The sequence below is a fragment of the Odontesthes bonariensis genome, chromosome 2, assembly GCF_027942865.1.
Source record: "Odontesthes bonariensis isolate fOdoBon6 chromosome 2, fOdoBon6.hap1, whole genome shotgun sequence".
Taxonomy (NCBI): domain Eukaryota; kingdom Metazoa; phylum Chordata; class Actinopteri; order Atheriniformes; family Atherinopsidae; genus Odontesthes; species Odontesthes bonariensis.
In genome coordinates this window covers 5679215-5693142 of record NC_134507.1, presented here as the reverse complement: position 1 = coordinate 5693142, position 13928 = coordinate 5679215, and the positions used below count along the sequence as shown (strand labels likewise).

Below are 13928 nucleotides of genomic sequence, written 5' to 3'. Positions count from 1 at the left end.
CCACACAATTGAAAACAAAAAGCTTACGAGCAGGAAATGTGAGGCAGAGGGCGAGAGGTTGAGCGCTCTGGTAAGAACGTAGAAAAGCAAAATTAGCACATTAAGTCACATTAAGAGGAACCGGACTGCTTCTGAATTCTGCAAGTATGTGTTAGGACAGACGCAACATGTTCTGCTTTGTTGGTTTTTCCCTTTTTATTCTTGTATAGGATTTTTATTCATGTGTAAGGTCATGCATACCGAGCCTTAAAGAGACAGGAGCTGAAACAGTGATATACAGTATGAGAAAAATAATGGGCTTTTTTAACTTTGAAGGATATAAATTGATTCTAATACTTGTAGATGTGCATGAAATGGCCTATTTAAAGTCTCAATGATTTTTAAATGCTTAAATGCTTGTATATGATCTGTCCAGCACTACATATCTCACGTCAGTGAGACCAAATAATGACAAAAAAGTTATTTTTAGGTATTTCTGATGGTGTTTCTAAAGTTTTTTGTCATTTCGACAAAAAAATATGTAAAAATGTTAAAGGTTCACCAAATAACGTGCTTATGTTGCTTTCAGTGAAATGTGCTTTTCCAAAATTTTAATTTCATTCAATCGGCTACAGAACGATCGCGCTGACCAATCAGAACAGACTGGGATTTTTGGGACAGCGTCAGACTTCTTAACTTCTAATTTCTCAGGAAATCTAAATACGCTGAGGCAAATAGGACTATGGCAGCTGTTTCATAGGGACTTTAAAAAATCTTTCCCAGCTGTCTAGCGGCTCACAAACGTGGTGTAGGACAGTCACGACGCATGGCTGTGTGACCTTATGGAGATGCACCTTTTGGACACTGTAAGTGTAACAATAACTTTATTAGAAATGAGTCAATGGTGACTTTACGATCTGTTGTTTTTAACAAGGACTGCGAGTATTAGCTGATTCACATAATGCGCGTCAAAATGACTGATTAAATATGGGAGTTTTATAATTGTTTTTGTGGTGTCACACCTATCTATAAGCGTTTTTTACAATTCAAGCACAATGATATGATGTTTTCCATAAAGCTATAACATATCAGCTGGAGAGGATGGGTCACCTACAGGAAAAAACAATTCCTAATCCCTTTGGTGGGAGTTATCACAGCCCTAAAATCTAAATGACCTTGTATGGGGATTGGAAGTAGAAATGGAAAGGCGGTGGCAGCCTGATGAAATCCAGCCTGTGGTAATAAATGGAACATGGCTGGAAAACATCAGCTTGATTGGGCAGATTATGTCTGTGACCGCCTGATGTTTTTATTTGAATCTTAACCTCAGTCGGTGGATGACAGTATTGACGTTAAAGGGGAAATGCGAGATTACGGCGCTGTTTGTTGTGCACATAAAGATAAACTGATGTGGGTTTTTTTTTTTTTTGCCCAAAGCCTCTCCTGAAGTCTCATTTGGAAGCGAACGTGGATAAATTTTACCACTGGTGTCCTAGCAGATTTTTATCATTAAAAATGTTTTGAAATAAAAACCCAGTCATTGTGAGTCATAGGTCAGGGAAGGATATACAGGTCGCAACAAAGACGCATTCACACAAGTTAGCTCGAGGACAAAAGAAAAAGAAAAAGATGGGTTCATGCTGAAAATATGCATTTTTCCAGTAAGACTAAGTATTTTGGTTTGTTGTGACAGACTGAAAGGAGGCATTATTAAAGGCCAAAGATCACATTTCCAGAACATCGCACTCAAGTAGTGGATAATTTTGTTTCACTCATCATCATCATCATCATTATGTCGTTACACTCCCTGTTTCCTGATAATCGGACATGACCTCATGCTTATGAAACATAAGAGAATTGTACAGCAGTAACTGTCCGATTTAGATATCCTTTGTTTGTTTTGATTCCCTCTGAATGATATTTATGGTGGACTGTTATGGGGATTGGAGAAAACAAAATCAGATCCTGAGGGGCAGCAAACTTTCCCTTGCATGCTTTTCTGTGTGATGTATGGCTTATTGCTGTGGGAATTAAGTCAGATGTGGATGTTTGGATGATGATGTCTTGACAATCGGCAGCTGTCTGCTTATTTGATTTGGCCTGGCGTCAGGCCTGAGGCGGTGCCCTGCCAGTCTTGGAAAGTTTCTGATCCCTCCGCTTATTTGTTTTCTCTGTATTTTAATTTTTTTTATCAACAGCCCCTCTATTTTCAAAAACATCATGAAAAAAAAACAAGAAATATACACCTATTTGATAAAGATAGCAATTCCAACTCTAAAAGGTTGGAATTAAAACAGGATGCGGTGGTTTGCGAGTCTCATAAAGCTATATTTTATTCACAACAGGAAATAGAAAAACATATCAAATATTAAAAGAGAGGCATGTTACCGTTTTAGTTGGGATGGGAACAATAAAAGCCGAGGGTAAAAGTTGTAGGAAGGATGTTGTGGCCCATCAAACCCTTTAACAGCGTTGGTCGAATTGGTAAAAGTTTCTTCAGACCAAGCCCACAAAACCCGCTCAGCCGTTTTTACCCCTTCTGCCTTTTTTTTTGTAGTTTATGGTCTTAAGCTGTGAGGTGAGGAAGTGAGATCCAAATAGATGCCGATTTATTTTCACATGGAGATGCTTCCAAACTAAAATAACCATGAGAAAAACCAGGAAGCCAAACATAAAATATCCCACACTGAAATGGGTTGCTATCTTCAGAGTCATAATAAGAAAAAAAGGGGGAAAAAGAACAAATAAAACAAACCACCTTTTATTTAGTCCGAGACATGATAGTCCACAACTTGGCTGCTCGGTTCTGTCCCGCCACAGTTCAAATGTTTCTCACTTTAAGGTGAAACACGGCGGGCAAAAACAGTGATTTTTCATGCAGTGGTCAATTTTTAGACTCCTTCAATATGTGTTATTTCAAAACATAAATTAAAATGTTCATTTCATCCCATTTTGTTTAATCGCGGCAGTACGTTTCGCCCAAATTGACCAAAATGATTTCCCCTATTTAAATCTTTAAATGCCGTTTTCTCAGCCTATGGAGCACCTACTAACACAAAACTTTCCAGTTATACACTTAGTAGTATTCTGAAGATATTTACAGAAGGATTTGTTGATAAATCATTCCTGGCTTGATTTATATGATATTATAATAAAAAAATATGGCGAAAATGTATGTTTTTTAGGCTATGGGCAGTATATTTTGATTTCCTAGGAAATGAAAGCAGATATCCTGAAATCCCTCTGTAATTTTCTTTTCATTCTGTGTGTAAACAAAATGAAAAAAGAATTTCGCACCTGGCTTTATCATATGTTCAGATCTATCTTCCGGAAATATATGCAAATGTGCGTGAGAGATGAGATGAGATAATGCCTAATTTTCATAATTAAACATACACATTTCTAAAACTTGTAATACATTTTTTTTCATACTTGTATAAGTAATTAACTGAGGAAGTTTCATGGTGATATATATTATTTTAAAATATTACCCTATTCACCTGTAGTGTCTCACCTAAAACTAGTTTGGCAACGACCTGCGCATTCTTACAGAAAACACCACTGTACAGTTTCCTTTCAGCGCCTCACGCTTTTCTTGCATGACAAACCACACAGCGTTGATATAATGGTTCCTACATTCACGAGGGTGGTCTGTGCTCACATTTCAGGTCTGTCTCTGGACCACCAGACACTGTCGACGGTGTCTCGCATTCGTCTTTTAGAGAGAGAGGAGGAGAGTCTGTCCTGCTTCCTCAGGGCCTGCGACGCAGCTCTGTCCTACCTGCAGGAGCTCGATAAGGTGGCTGTTCATACGTGTGTGTGTGTGTGTGTGTGTGTGTGTGTAAAGTCCAATTGCTTTAAGAGGAGATTGTTTCAGTTGACTGCTTATGTGTCCAGGGTTAGGGGTAACAGTTACTATTTATCCTATATTTCAGGGATGGGCAACTTCCATGATACAGAGGGCCAACATTTTTTCAGCACTATCATTGGAGGGCCACATGACCACGCACTTCGAATAATTGGATATGAAAGACGCTACAAATGATTCTCAATAAGAACACATTTTATATGAATTTATATCTGTATGTTTATTGCACCAACATACAACTATTTTCTGCATATAAGTGCATTTTAACACGTCCTTAATAAGCAACAAAGACAAAACAGTTGCTTAAAAAAAGTGCAAAAAGGAATTTGAAATCCTTCATAACAAAGAACAAAACTGAAGAGGTACTCTTCTTTCCATTTTGGCTGAAAAATGCGATTTTCTCTGTCAAGTTTTCTCTTTTTGCCACTGCTAGTGGCATGGCTCTTGACTTTCCTATTCGCTGTTGCAGAAAGCGGCCCGGGCCCCGCTATTGTTTGCGTATGGTGCGCCCTCTATCGGTCAACAGTATAATTACAATTTTATTATTATTATTATTTTCTAATTATTAAATTATTATTGATCTATTTGCGGGCCTTACTGAGTGAGGACGAGGGCCGTGTGCGGCCCCCGGGCCACCAGTTGCCCATCCCTGTTATATTTAGTTTATTTTAAACATTTATGTTTACACTCCTTTTCATTTTATTATTTTTGAAATTAGTTCTTTACTGTTTCCGGTAGAATTTTCTGTCATGATGATGCAAAGACACGTATAGCAGTTAGAATTAACTACCATTCTGTCTCAAGCACCTTGAACATGGTAGTTCAGCTGGGACTTTTACTTGAAATAGTAAACGGTTTTGTCTAAATTGTTTTACTTGTGTTCAGGGTCTGAGTGCCTCGTCCTCTCATGTGTGTCGTTATCTTTGCTGCGACTGTATTTTCAGGTAGTAACAACACCCCACGCCAAGACAGCCAAAGCCAGTGTCCTTCATTCACCCGTGGATGTCGACCTGGGCTACTTCCTGCAGGCTGCGCTACAAAGTGCTTACATTTGTCTGCTCCAAAGAGGGTGAATATATCAACCACACACACCCACAGTATATTCTCACATTGTGTTTTCCTTACACTTTTTCTGTGTCCACAAATCAGTTCCTCTACGATAAAGGGAACTGTATTCTCAGTCACACAGTCTTGTCTTTGCCTGAAGACGAGGAGATTAAATCAAGAGAAAAAAAGATAAACCTTTTGACCACAACTTGACCCCCAATGCAATGGAGATGCGTTTCGATTTCACACCAGCAGGGGTCAGTGTTGCGCTTAGACAGGTTAAGGTTTTCCTATCGGAGAGCTCAGGTTTAACTTAAATAACAAGAAAAAGCATTTCAGTTTAACACTCCTGTCAATGCAAAACTCCCTTTTGCTTATTATACTAGGCCGTAGTTAATCAAGGCCTCTTATCATCATGATGTGAGTTTGACAAAAAAGGAATAAATCTGTTAAAGAGTAAGAAAATGAATGAGGAAATATACAAGTTGTACAAATAAATCTGTAAATACACTATAAAGAAAAATGACAGAACATAAAAGCTTGATTAAAAGCTTTTTGATATAGTTTCAATTATTTCTGTTAATTTATTTTTGTATATTATATATGTATTTACTAAGTGTACATATAAAGTACACCTCTCATCGCTTTCTCGTAATCTTTTAAAGTTGTCTTGAGCGATAGTTCTCCAAGCGTTCTGATGATCTTTTACATTTTTTCCATGGAAAATGTATTATATATATATTCTATTTCAGACCTGACCTTTTTTTCTTTAGAAATGTTTATTAGTTAAGCCACTTAACACTGACTTAGAATCATTCTAGCACAAAAAAAAAGGCACCTAACTCTAGGAATTAACCAGTTCTGTGCCTACACATAACAGACAACCTCACAAAGAACCAATTCTAAATTGTATCGTTAGGCACTTTTTTTTTTTTTTTAGCAGCAGCCTGTCACAAAGACACATCATTTCTTCCTATTTCTCTAATTGCATATGCAAAAAGAAGCCAAAGATAACACAGTTTGAAGACCTGATATTTTTGCACCAGCAAGGTGATTCCCAAAGAGCCATTAGCTGAAAATCTCAGCATGGTATGTAGTGCATCCTTAAAAAGTTTAGGGAAACGAGACAGATGGGTGACAAAAGAAGACGTTTCAGGCCTAAAAAAAACTATCTACTGTAGATGAATGGTATCTGAAAGTGATGTCCTTTAAAGGAAGGGGGTAAAAGATTTAGCAAAGACCTGATACATCTGGCACTTTTCACTGATGCCTCATCAGAAATGGTATCCATTTTGAAGGTGGCTGCCAGGAAGCCGTTCTTAAGGAGGGGAAACAGGGAGAAAAGGCTGAGCTGTGCCAAATGACACAAGAACTGGACTGAAAATCAGTGGCAGCAGGTCTGATGGAGGGATGAATCCTCCCCAGAGCCCGGAGCTCAACATTACTTTAGCAGTGTGGGATCATCTTTACAGAGAACAGAACAAAAAGCAGCCGACATCCAAAGAAGAGCTTTGAGATGCCTGGAGAATCAAGATTACTTAAAGAAATATCAGGAAGGCTTGTCTGAGCGGGTTCAGGCTGTGTTGAAGAATAAATGTGATCATAACAAATACGGACTTTCAATTTCATTAAAGATCAAAAACAAATGATCTGTTCATGCCCAACATACTGTATTTCCATATATGTTTGCAATCATTGCACTTATTTTCCGTTTTACTGGTGATGTATAAAGTTAAGGTTGGTTCAGTACTGCATGTTGCTGTATATTTTTGAAATAGTTTTTATGAATTTTCCTTTCCTTTCCCTTTTGATTATCATTTTTCAACTTTTTTACCTCCTCTTTGTTTGGCTTTGAGCCGCGGTGGGCTTCTGCCCCTTGTCGCTTTGGACCAGTTGAGATGTCTCCATTCCTTTCTTTGTACTTGCTTTGTTGTGGGAGGAAACTACTTAATCTCCTCAAAACCTACTTTAACCTATTTGTGGGAAGATTTAGCCCCTATATTCTATTTTGCTGATACCTCAAATCAAATTAGTTTAAAAACAGATTTTGATGATTGGTTAAGGGGGAATTAGGTCATAGTTGAAGCCATTTTCACGCATAATCACTGGAGATATTTAGGAGAATATACATATATAGATAGATAGATATCTGTCTATATATGTAGATACATATAGTTCCATAATTATTGACCTATTTATTCATTTATTTCTATTTCTAGTCTATATTTTCTCATTTATATTGATATTTATTATTATATAAATGTATATTAATACATTATTTTCTTTTTGCGGCACTTCTATCATTCCATATGATCATTCCTTTTAGCACTGTAACGCCATAGTGGGCTTAGCAGAGTATTATCTGCTCTCCTCTAATGTCTTAAATGTCTGTCAGCCTCCACTTGTGTATATTTATTTCTGTCTAATGTTCACAACCGATGCATCACACTGATATGCCTCTGACTGTGTGTTAGTCATCTCGCACAGGGTGCTCACCAGCTGCGCAGAGTGCTCAGAGTGGTGGAGTCTCGAGGGTCTCAGAGCTTCAGGAAGGTGAGACGCCTAACACCGTTATCACGCTATCTTTATCTCCATTATGAATACCTGAACTCTTTGTGTCATTCTCGCCACGATGAATGCATTTGTCAACGCGTTGATGCTTTGACGCACTGTGGTTGCATCTCAGTCCGCAGCAACGAAGCTGTCGCAGGTGTTGCTGAGCTCTGTGAGTGAGGACAGCTACTGGCCCCCGCTGGGCCCCCCGCCCTCGGTCTGGCTCCACAGAGAGGGAGCCGCCGCCTCCAAAGACGCCATGTACCCCACCGTCAAACCACCACAACGTTACAGCACAGACTGGTTCGTATGGTCCTCGTTCCACCATCTTTCTTTCCTGAGCCAGTTTATGTTTCAGTCGGCCCTAATCCGATTAAATCTCTCGTCCAGTCTCTTCAGTTGTCGGTGCTCTAAGTGCGATTACTTTCTCTAAGCTTAAACGTTTAAGGAGGTTAATGAGTCCCATGATAGGGTTTTGTTACTTGATTGTATCAACTATAAATAATTCAGCAAGCAGTTATGTCTGGGTGTCAGTTTTCTTTATCAAAGTTGTGCCTACAGGTCATGAGAGTCAGTTTCGTCCGGGGCCATCCTGTTAATATCTTGGCACTTGGTACAGTCTGACTCATGGACAGGAAGAGGTGGGGATCAAACTGCCAACCCTGTGATTACCTGGAGGCCACTAGTTTGCCAACACCACGAGAAAAGAAACACATTTGTCAGTAAGAGGCAAAAGATAAGGGGCCGACCTTTCCACTGGTAGCACTGAAGCCACAAAACTCCACAAGCGGGGTTCAATCCAAGTTTCAAATTAAATGTTTCAAATGAAAAATGTCTGTTTTTACGAGCGCTTTCTCTCCACGTGGTGATTAATCTCATCATCGCACTGCTGAAAACTATACCGGAAAGGTTCAGTGTTTCAGGTCAGTTCCTTCTAGGTTTTAGATTTCTGCAAGTTGGAACTTCAAAGTGTAAAATCAAAGCTGTCCACTCCAGTCTCATGAACACAGGACCTCTTGAAAAATTTGATGTCATTTCATCAAATTTTGGCACAAACAATGAGTTTTTATTTGGTTTTGGTGGCCAAAGGTCAAGTTCATCGTGACCATATCTCACGTTTGGTTGTTGCTGATACTGAACTTGAGAGCTCCCCATGAAACAAACTGTGGTGTTTGTGTAGCTCTTCCATTCTGACAGGTTTAGAGTGTATATAAGCATCCCCCCTTTTTAAAAAAAAACAAAAAAAAAAACTTTGTAGGTTATAACAGTTTACAACATCCATATTTAACCTTGTGGCACCCACAGTTGCAGATATGCAAAAAGCTTTTTATTTATTTACATTATTTATTTACATTATATTATTTGATTTTTTTAAATTTACATACATTATTTACATTCATGTGTAATATTTTTTTACATTACATTTTATGTGCCGACAGTTGTCACAGCATCATTTTCTTGGCTCAGTGAATTACACTCTGCTTTGCGGTGGTCTGTTCTAGTTGGTTCTGGTCTCGTTTGGTGTGGTCTGCTTTGTCCACCTTTCACAGCGCTAATGGGAGCTCAGCTCTCCAAATTGTATTATTACAAAATTAATCAGGAAAGCCCACAGTTGCAAATATGCAACATTGCCTAAAATTATCAAAAATAGCCCAATTCCAAAAATTCCAAAAATATTGGTTTATTCCCACCCAAAAAGATGCAAGAAGAGCCAACATGATTTTTTTCAATAATTATTCATATGCTTGGGTGCTACAAGGTTAAGGCCAAAACAACCATTCTGGTTGCAGTCAATAGTCTTGCAACAAAATAAGGACAAAAATCTGACTCAGAGAGGTTTAATTGCATCTGTGGTTTTGCTCTGTCCTACAGAAACCACCAAAATCCCGCTAGAGGTCACGATGTCTTAGTTTAAACCTGTTGCAGGTTAAAGTGACAGGGCGGGCACGTTGCTGAAGCTCAGCTCACTGATAGTCCGTTCTGTTTTCGACACCAGAACGAGAACGCAGCACGAGGTTCGTACTTCCAGACTCGGTATGAAGCCAGTGTATGAGTAATGCAGGTGGACGACACCTGTGAACTCAGTTCTATTGTGGGAAAGAGCATTTATCACGTATTTTACATAACCCATCAGCAAGGCATGACGTAATATAGAAGAGTATAACGAGCTTAAGATAGCACGAGAGATGACATGACAGAAAAATTCTCTTCCTCAGTCCTAAAGGAACGCGCTGGTTGTCTGATCGGCGCGCTAAGCTGCATCGCCGCAGCGCTGCTGCTGCATTTCGCTGCTTGTGGGGCTCCTGCGCCGGTTGCTCAGCCCCCTGCGAGCCATACTTAGTCACTGCCACATGACTAATCCTGCCCACACTATCATAAGTGAAGATCTAAATCCATGTCTGAGATTAGAAGGATGGAGGAGCAGCAGCAGAAATCACCCAGAGGAAAACTTGCATGTCAGTTTTGTTCATGGCCTTTGTCATCACTCACTTCTTTTTAAAAAGGCCACCGCGTCATCTGATCAGTGTGTCCTTTAATATGACACAAAGCCGGCCAGAGAGGGAAAGGGGACTGAGAAGCTGATCACCGGTAGTGTGTGTGTGCGTGTGTGAGACATCTGAGATGGTGCTGTATGGTGATACATCCACGGTGGTCAGGTTTGTGTTACAGCCCCACAGGTGAGACAGAAACCAGACACTCCTGGCAGTTCACCTTTGAACTATCTTTTATGTGTGTACTTGTGTGTGCGTGTGAAAGGGATAAACTTCCTGTTTTGTACTATTTCCTGTTTTCTGTGTCCTGGCAGTTGCTTCTGTCCACAGGACGTAGTGGAGGAGGCCGTGTTGCTGCTGCTCATCACGGAGTCTATGGTGAGATGCACACACACACACACACACACACACTCATCATGTGCACTCTCCTCTCAGTTTCTTTCTGTTTTCAAAGCATGCAAGGAGTTTGAACGATCCAACATATTTATTGGACAAGCCTGCAGCTGTCTGTCGAACACCTTTAGCTTCCTTCATCTCGTCTTCATCCCTTCCTTCCTCTTCCTCTTCTCGTTTCGGTGTGTGTCTATCCAGGCCAGCGGTGACGCAGTGATCAGTCGCCTGCCAGACCAGGCCGAGGCCCGGCAGGCCAGCTTTCAGGATGCCACCTCCGTTTATGACCTGCTCACCATCGGCATGGCCAGGAGGGGGCAGTATGCCATGCTGTCTGAGGTGTGTAGATACACGCTCGCCTTTATTCTCACACCACGGTGGAGGTCTGAAGGGATGAGACGTGCTTGTGAGAGCTTTGCCTTTGCCAAACTTTTTAATGAGTGTCCTTATCACTTTGAGCGTAGGGATTATGTGTATTTTCCTTTTTGCCACCCTGTCTTTTCCTCATCTCTCAGCTTCCCCCACAATGTCTGTCGTTTTCTGCTCCTTCCACCTTCTCTCGCTCAGAATTCCTCCTCAGTTTGTCTCACCTTTTGTTTTACAAGCTCAGTTCTGCGACCTCTAGCCAGATGTGGGAAGTTGGAGAGGCGGAGATTTGAGAGGTTGTCTCAAATTAGGTTTGTCCACCTGTCTGACTGATTCATAGATAGCATCAGTCATTTTATAAAGCAGACCACACACACACACTGAGATAGTTCCTCCTACACTGCTGGATTGATTCGCTGATATATGAGGCTAGGATGGGACATTTATTTGAAATGAAATGTCAGCCAGTCAGGGCCGTGCCTCTTTGATGTCAGGAATAACATTAGCATTGACTGATTACATACTTCCTGTTGCATTGATAAATTCATGGAAGATGTAGGTGGAACATAACTGTGTATTATCAAATATCAAATTGATATCACACAATAATGTCTTTATATCATTATAAGGCTTGATTTTTCTAATGCTTTCCAAACACTGTAAGAACAATGTCTCAGGAAAAAAGTCTGATTCAAAGTCAGAAAAACATTACCAAAAGGCATCAACGGTTCTATATTCAGAGATTTGCTTTAAACTGTGAAATGAAAACTAAACATTTTATTTGTATTTTACATCATCACTGCTTGTATTATTGGGTTATTTTTGTATTTGTATTTTTTTTGTATTTATTTATAAACAGAATTTGCTGCACTTAATCAAAATGTCCTCCCAAAACGATTGGCAGGTGCCCATATGAGCTGTGACGATAGTTTTGCTGAATGTAATGATTCCCAGAAGAATTTCAAAGAGTGTTTCCGTTGTCGTGGTAACGATGACTCTTTTGTTTGTTTCCTGTTTTGGCTAAAAATACTAAACTTTGCACGAGTGTGCTACTTCTTTTCCCCGTTGATTTGAATGAAGGCTTGCCCAGCAGGATTATTAGAAAGTAATGCAAAAGTGATACAGGTTATTATTAAATTTTTGAACCTATTGTACAGTCCCGCTTCTGCACTTATTAATTCCCAAAAAACTCATCTTTGTTCATCATAATTGTACATTTTGTAGTTTTTGCCATTATTAAACCTTTCATGGTCGTGAAATGGCTTGGGTATCACTCTACACCTTTTTCCTTATTTAGGGAATAAGGGTTCTGGGGATGAATATGTGCTAATTTGGCCACTCCCTTATCTCCTTCCATTAGCAGGTAGTCTTGCCAGTTAGCAGCAAGCACCTGCTCGTTGCTTGCCACTAAGATCTGGCGGTTAGGAACAAATGCCCGGCCCCCTTTTTTAGGCCTTGTCCCAACAGCTGGTGTTCACTCACTCAGCTGAGCCAAAATCCTGGCTGCTAGCGGTCAGAGTCTGTTCACTTAGCTGACCGAGTTCCAGCAGCTAGCAGCCGACACCCGCCGACTAGAACGGGCCTAGTCTTTGCGGTTTGCACCCGCTTGCAGCAGCCAGCACCTGGTCACTATCACTCACAGCCTGCGCTAGCTTCTCATTTCATCTGTTTCCCGTGCCAACATGCAAAATGTCTGTATAGCCCCCCCCCCCCCCCCCCCCTAAGCAGTCAGCATTGGTTTCTCTAATATTCTATGGAGAAAACACAGGCTTGCCTTGTTGGTGTTGTTTAAAGCACAAATCCCCAGTATCTTATTCATGATATATCATGATATGATAAAAAGATATGTTATGGAAAGGTTAAAGACTTAATATTTTTGGGGACTTAAAGGGTTTTGTCTGAAATGTATTGGTGAAAAATGTACATAGCCTAATTACATAAGGCTGAAATATTACATGCAATTAAGCACAGTTCAGTTGTACTGAAACCTGTATTATTTATGACGCAATGCAGTAAGCTATAAACCTACTACTGTCAATACATTTAATTCTGGGCAACACAGTTAGCAACCCGTGCCTATTTACATACCCACATGACAAAACTATTCTGTTTTAGGTCAGCTTTAACTACAGTATCCACTTCAGTTTTCCCTAATTGCAGTTTGGCTGCACGCCAGCTTTAGCTTTACACACTAACCCCAGAGCTTAAATAGAGATTTGTAATAGTTTGGGGCTTCATTAAGCAGTATTAAAAATGGTCAGAGCGCTATGTATTAGCAAAGACGGCAACAGCTTCACATTGCTCTTTAAAGACCACCGACCATCCATGAAACATTAGAATTCACACACTTAGTTCAGTTGTTCATTTAAGAAAAATCTAGAGCTCAGTCAGGATTAACATTTAGTTACTAAGTCCACATTCTCTTATTAAATTAGATCCCACTGAGGCTGATAATGCCCTGTGGCTCTATCCAGCATGGGCATCTTCGTCCGCGTGTCACATGGTCAGTGGCATTTCCAGTAAAAGCATCTTATGCAGTCATAATAGCAGGCAGGTCTTTTTCCTGGTTTAGCTGGCTTCTGCATGACTGACAACATCTGACTGAGCGTCACCCCACACATATCAATCACATCATTATGTATAGAAGCAGCACAGCGTGGGTGGTGAGCGGTGACTGACAAGCAATTTCGAGCTCGGAAGATGTGGCCAAGAACAAGTGGCCTTTCAGCGGAAATTCTCTGTAAAGAAGAAGTCATAGGTGCATTTTCTACACCTAAATTGCAGCGTGTTCACTCGGCTCTGCTCAGAGCTCCTCTTGAGTGTCCTTCTTTGTACAAAGTTGCATAACCAAAAACATATTTGTGTCTGCATTTTCTGCTCTCAGTGTCTGGAGCGAGCCATGAAGTTCTCATTCAACGAGTTCCACCTCTGGCACCAGCTGGGCCTGTCACTCATGGCGGCCGGGAAGGTGAGCTCATTTCTCCTTATATATCAGCACCAGTGCCTCACATACACAGCTAACCACACCCAAAGGAGACATCTATCTTCTGTAATGCCTCTGTCCTGTTCGTCGCGGGGCTCCTTCCTTACCCTCATGTCCACAGGTGCAACAAATAGCTCCGTCTGGTTGGTGTGGCAGATATAGAGGCTGCAACTAGATTCAAACTGTTTGGATAGTACCAAGTACACTGAAAATTGCTAAAAATGAACTGTGAAAGTGCATCTATCAGCCA

General features: G+C 40.4%; 1 protein-coding gene across 1 annotated transcript in view; it reads left to right on the top strand.

Moving 5' to 3' along the window:
• The window catches only part of ttc7a (tetratricopeptide repeat domain 7A), a 79438-nt gene that overhangs the window by 10143 nt on the left and 55367 nt on the right, over positions 1-13928 (top strand). The window contains exons 4-10 of the mRNA XM_075474644.1: positions 3648-3778; positions 4792-4916; positions 7369-7447; positions 7581-7750; positions 10254-10317; positions 10531-10668; positions 13580-13663. Coding sequence (XP_075330759.1) covers positions 3648-3778; positions 4792-4916; positions 7369-7447; positions 7581-7750; positions 10254-10317; positions 10531-10668; positions 13580-13663 — 791 coding nt within the window. The remainder of the gene's footprint in view (positions 1-3647; positions 3779-4791; positions 4917-7368; positions 7448-7580; positions 7751-10253; positions 10318-10530; positions 10669-13579; positions 13664-13928) is intronic.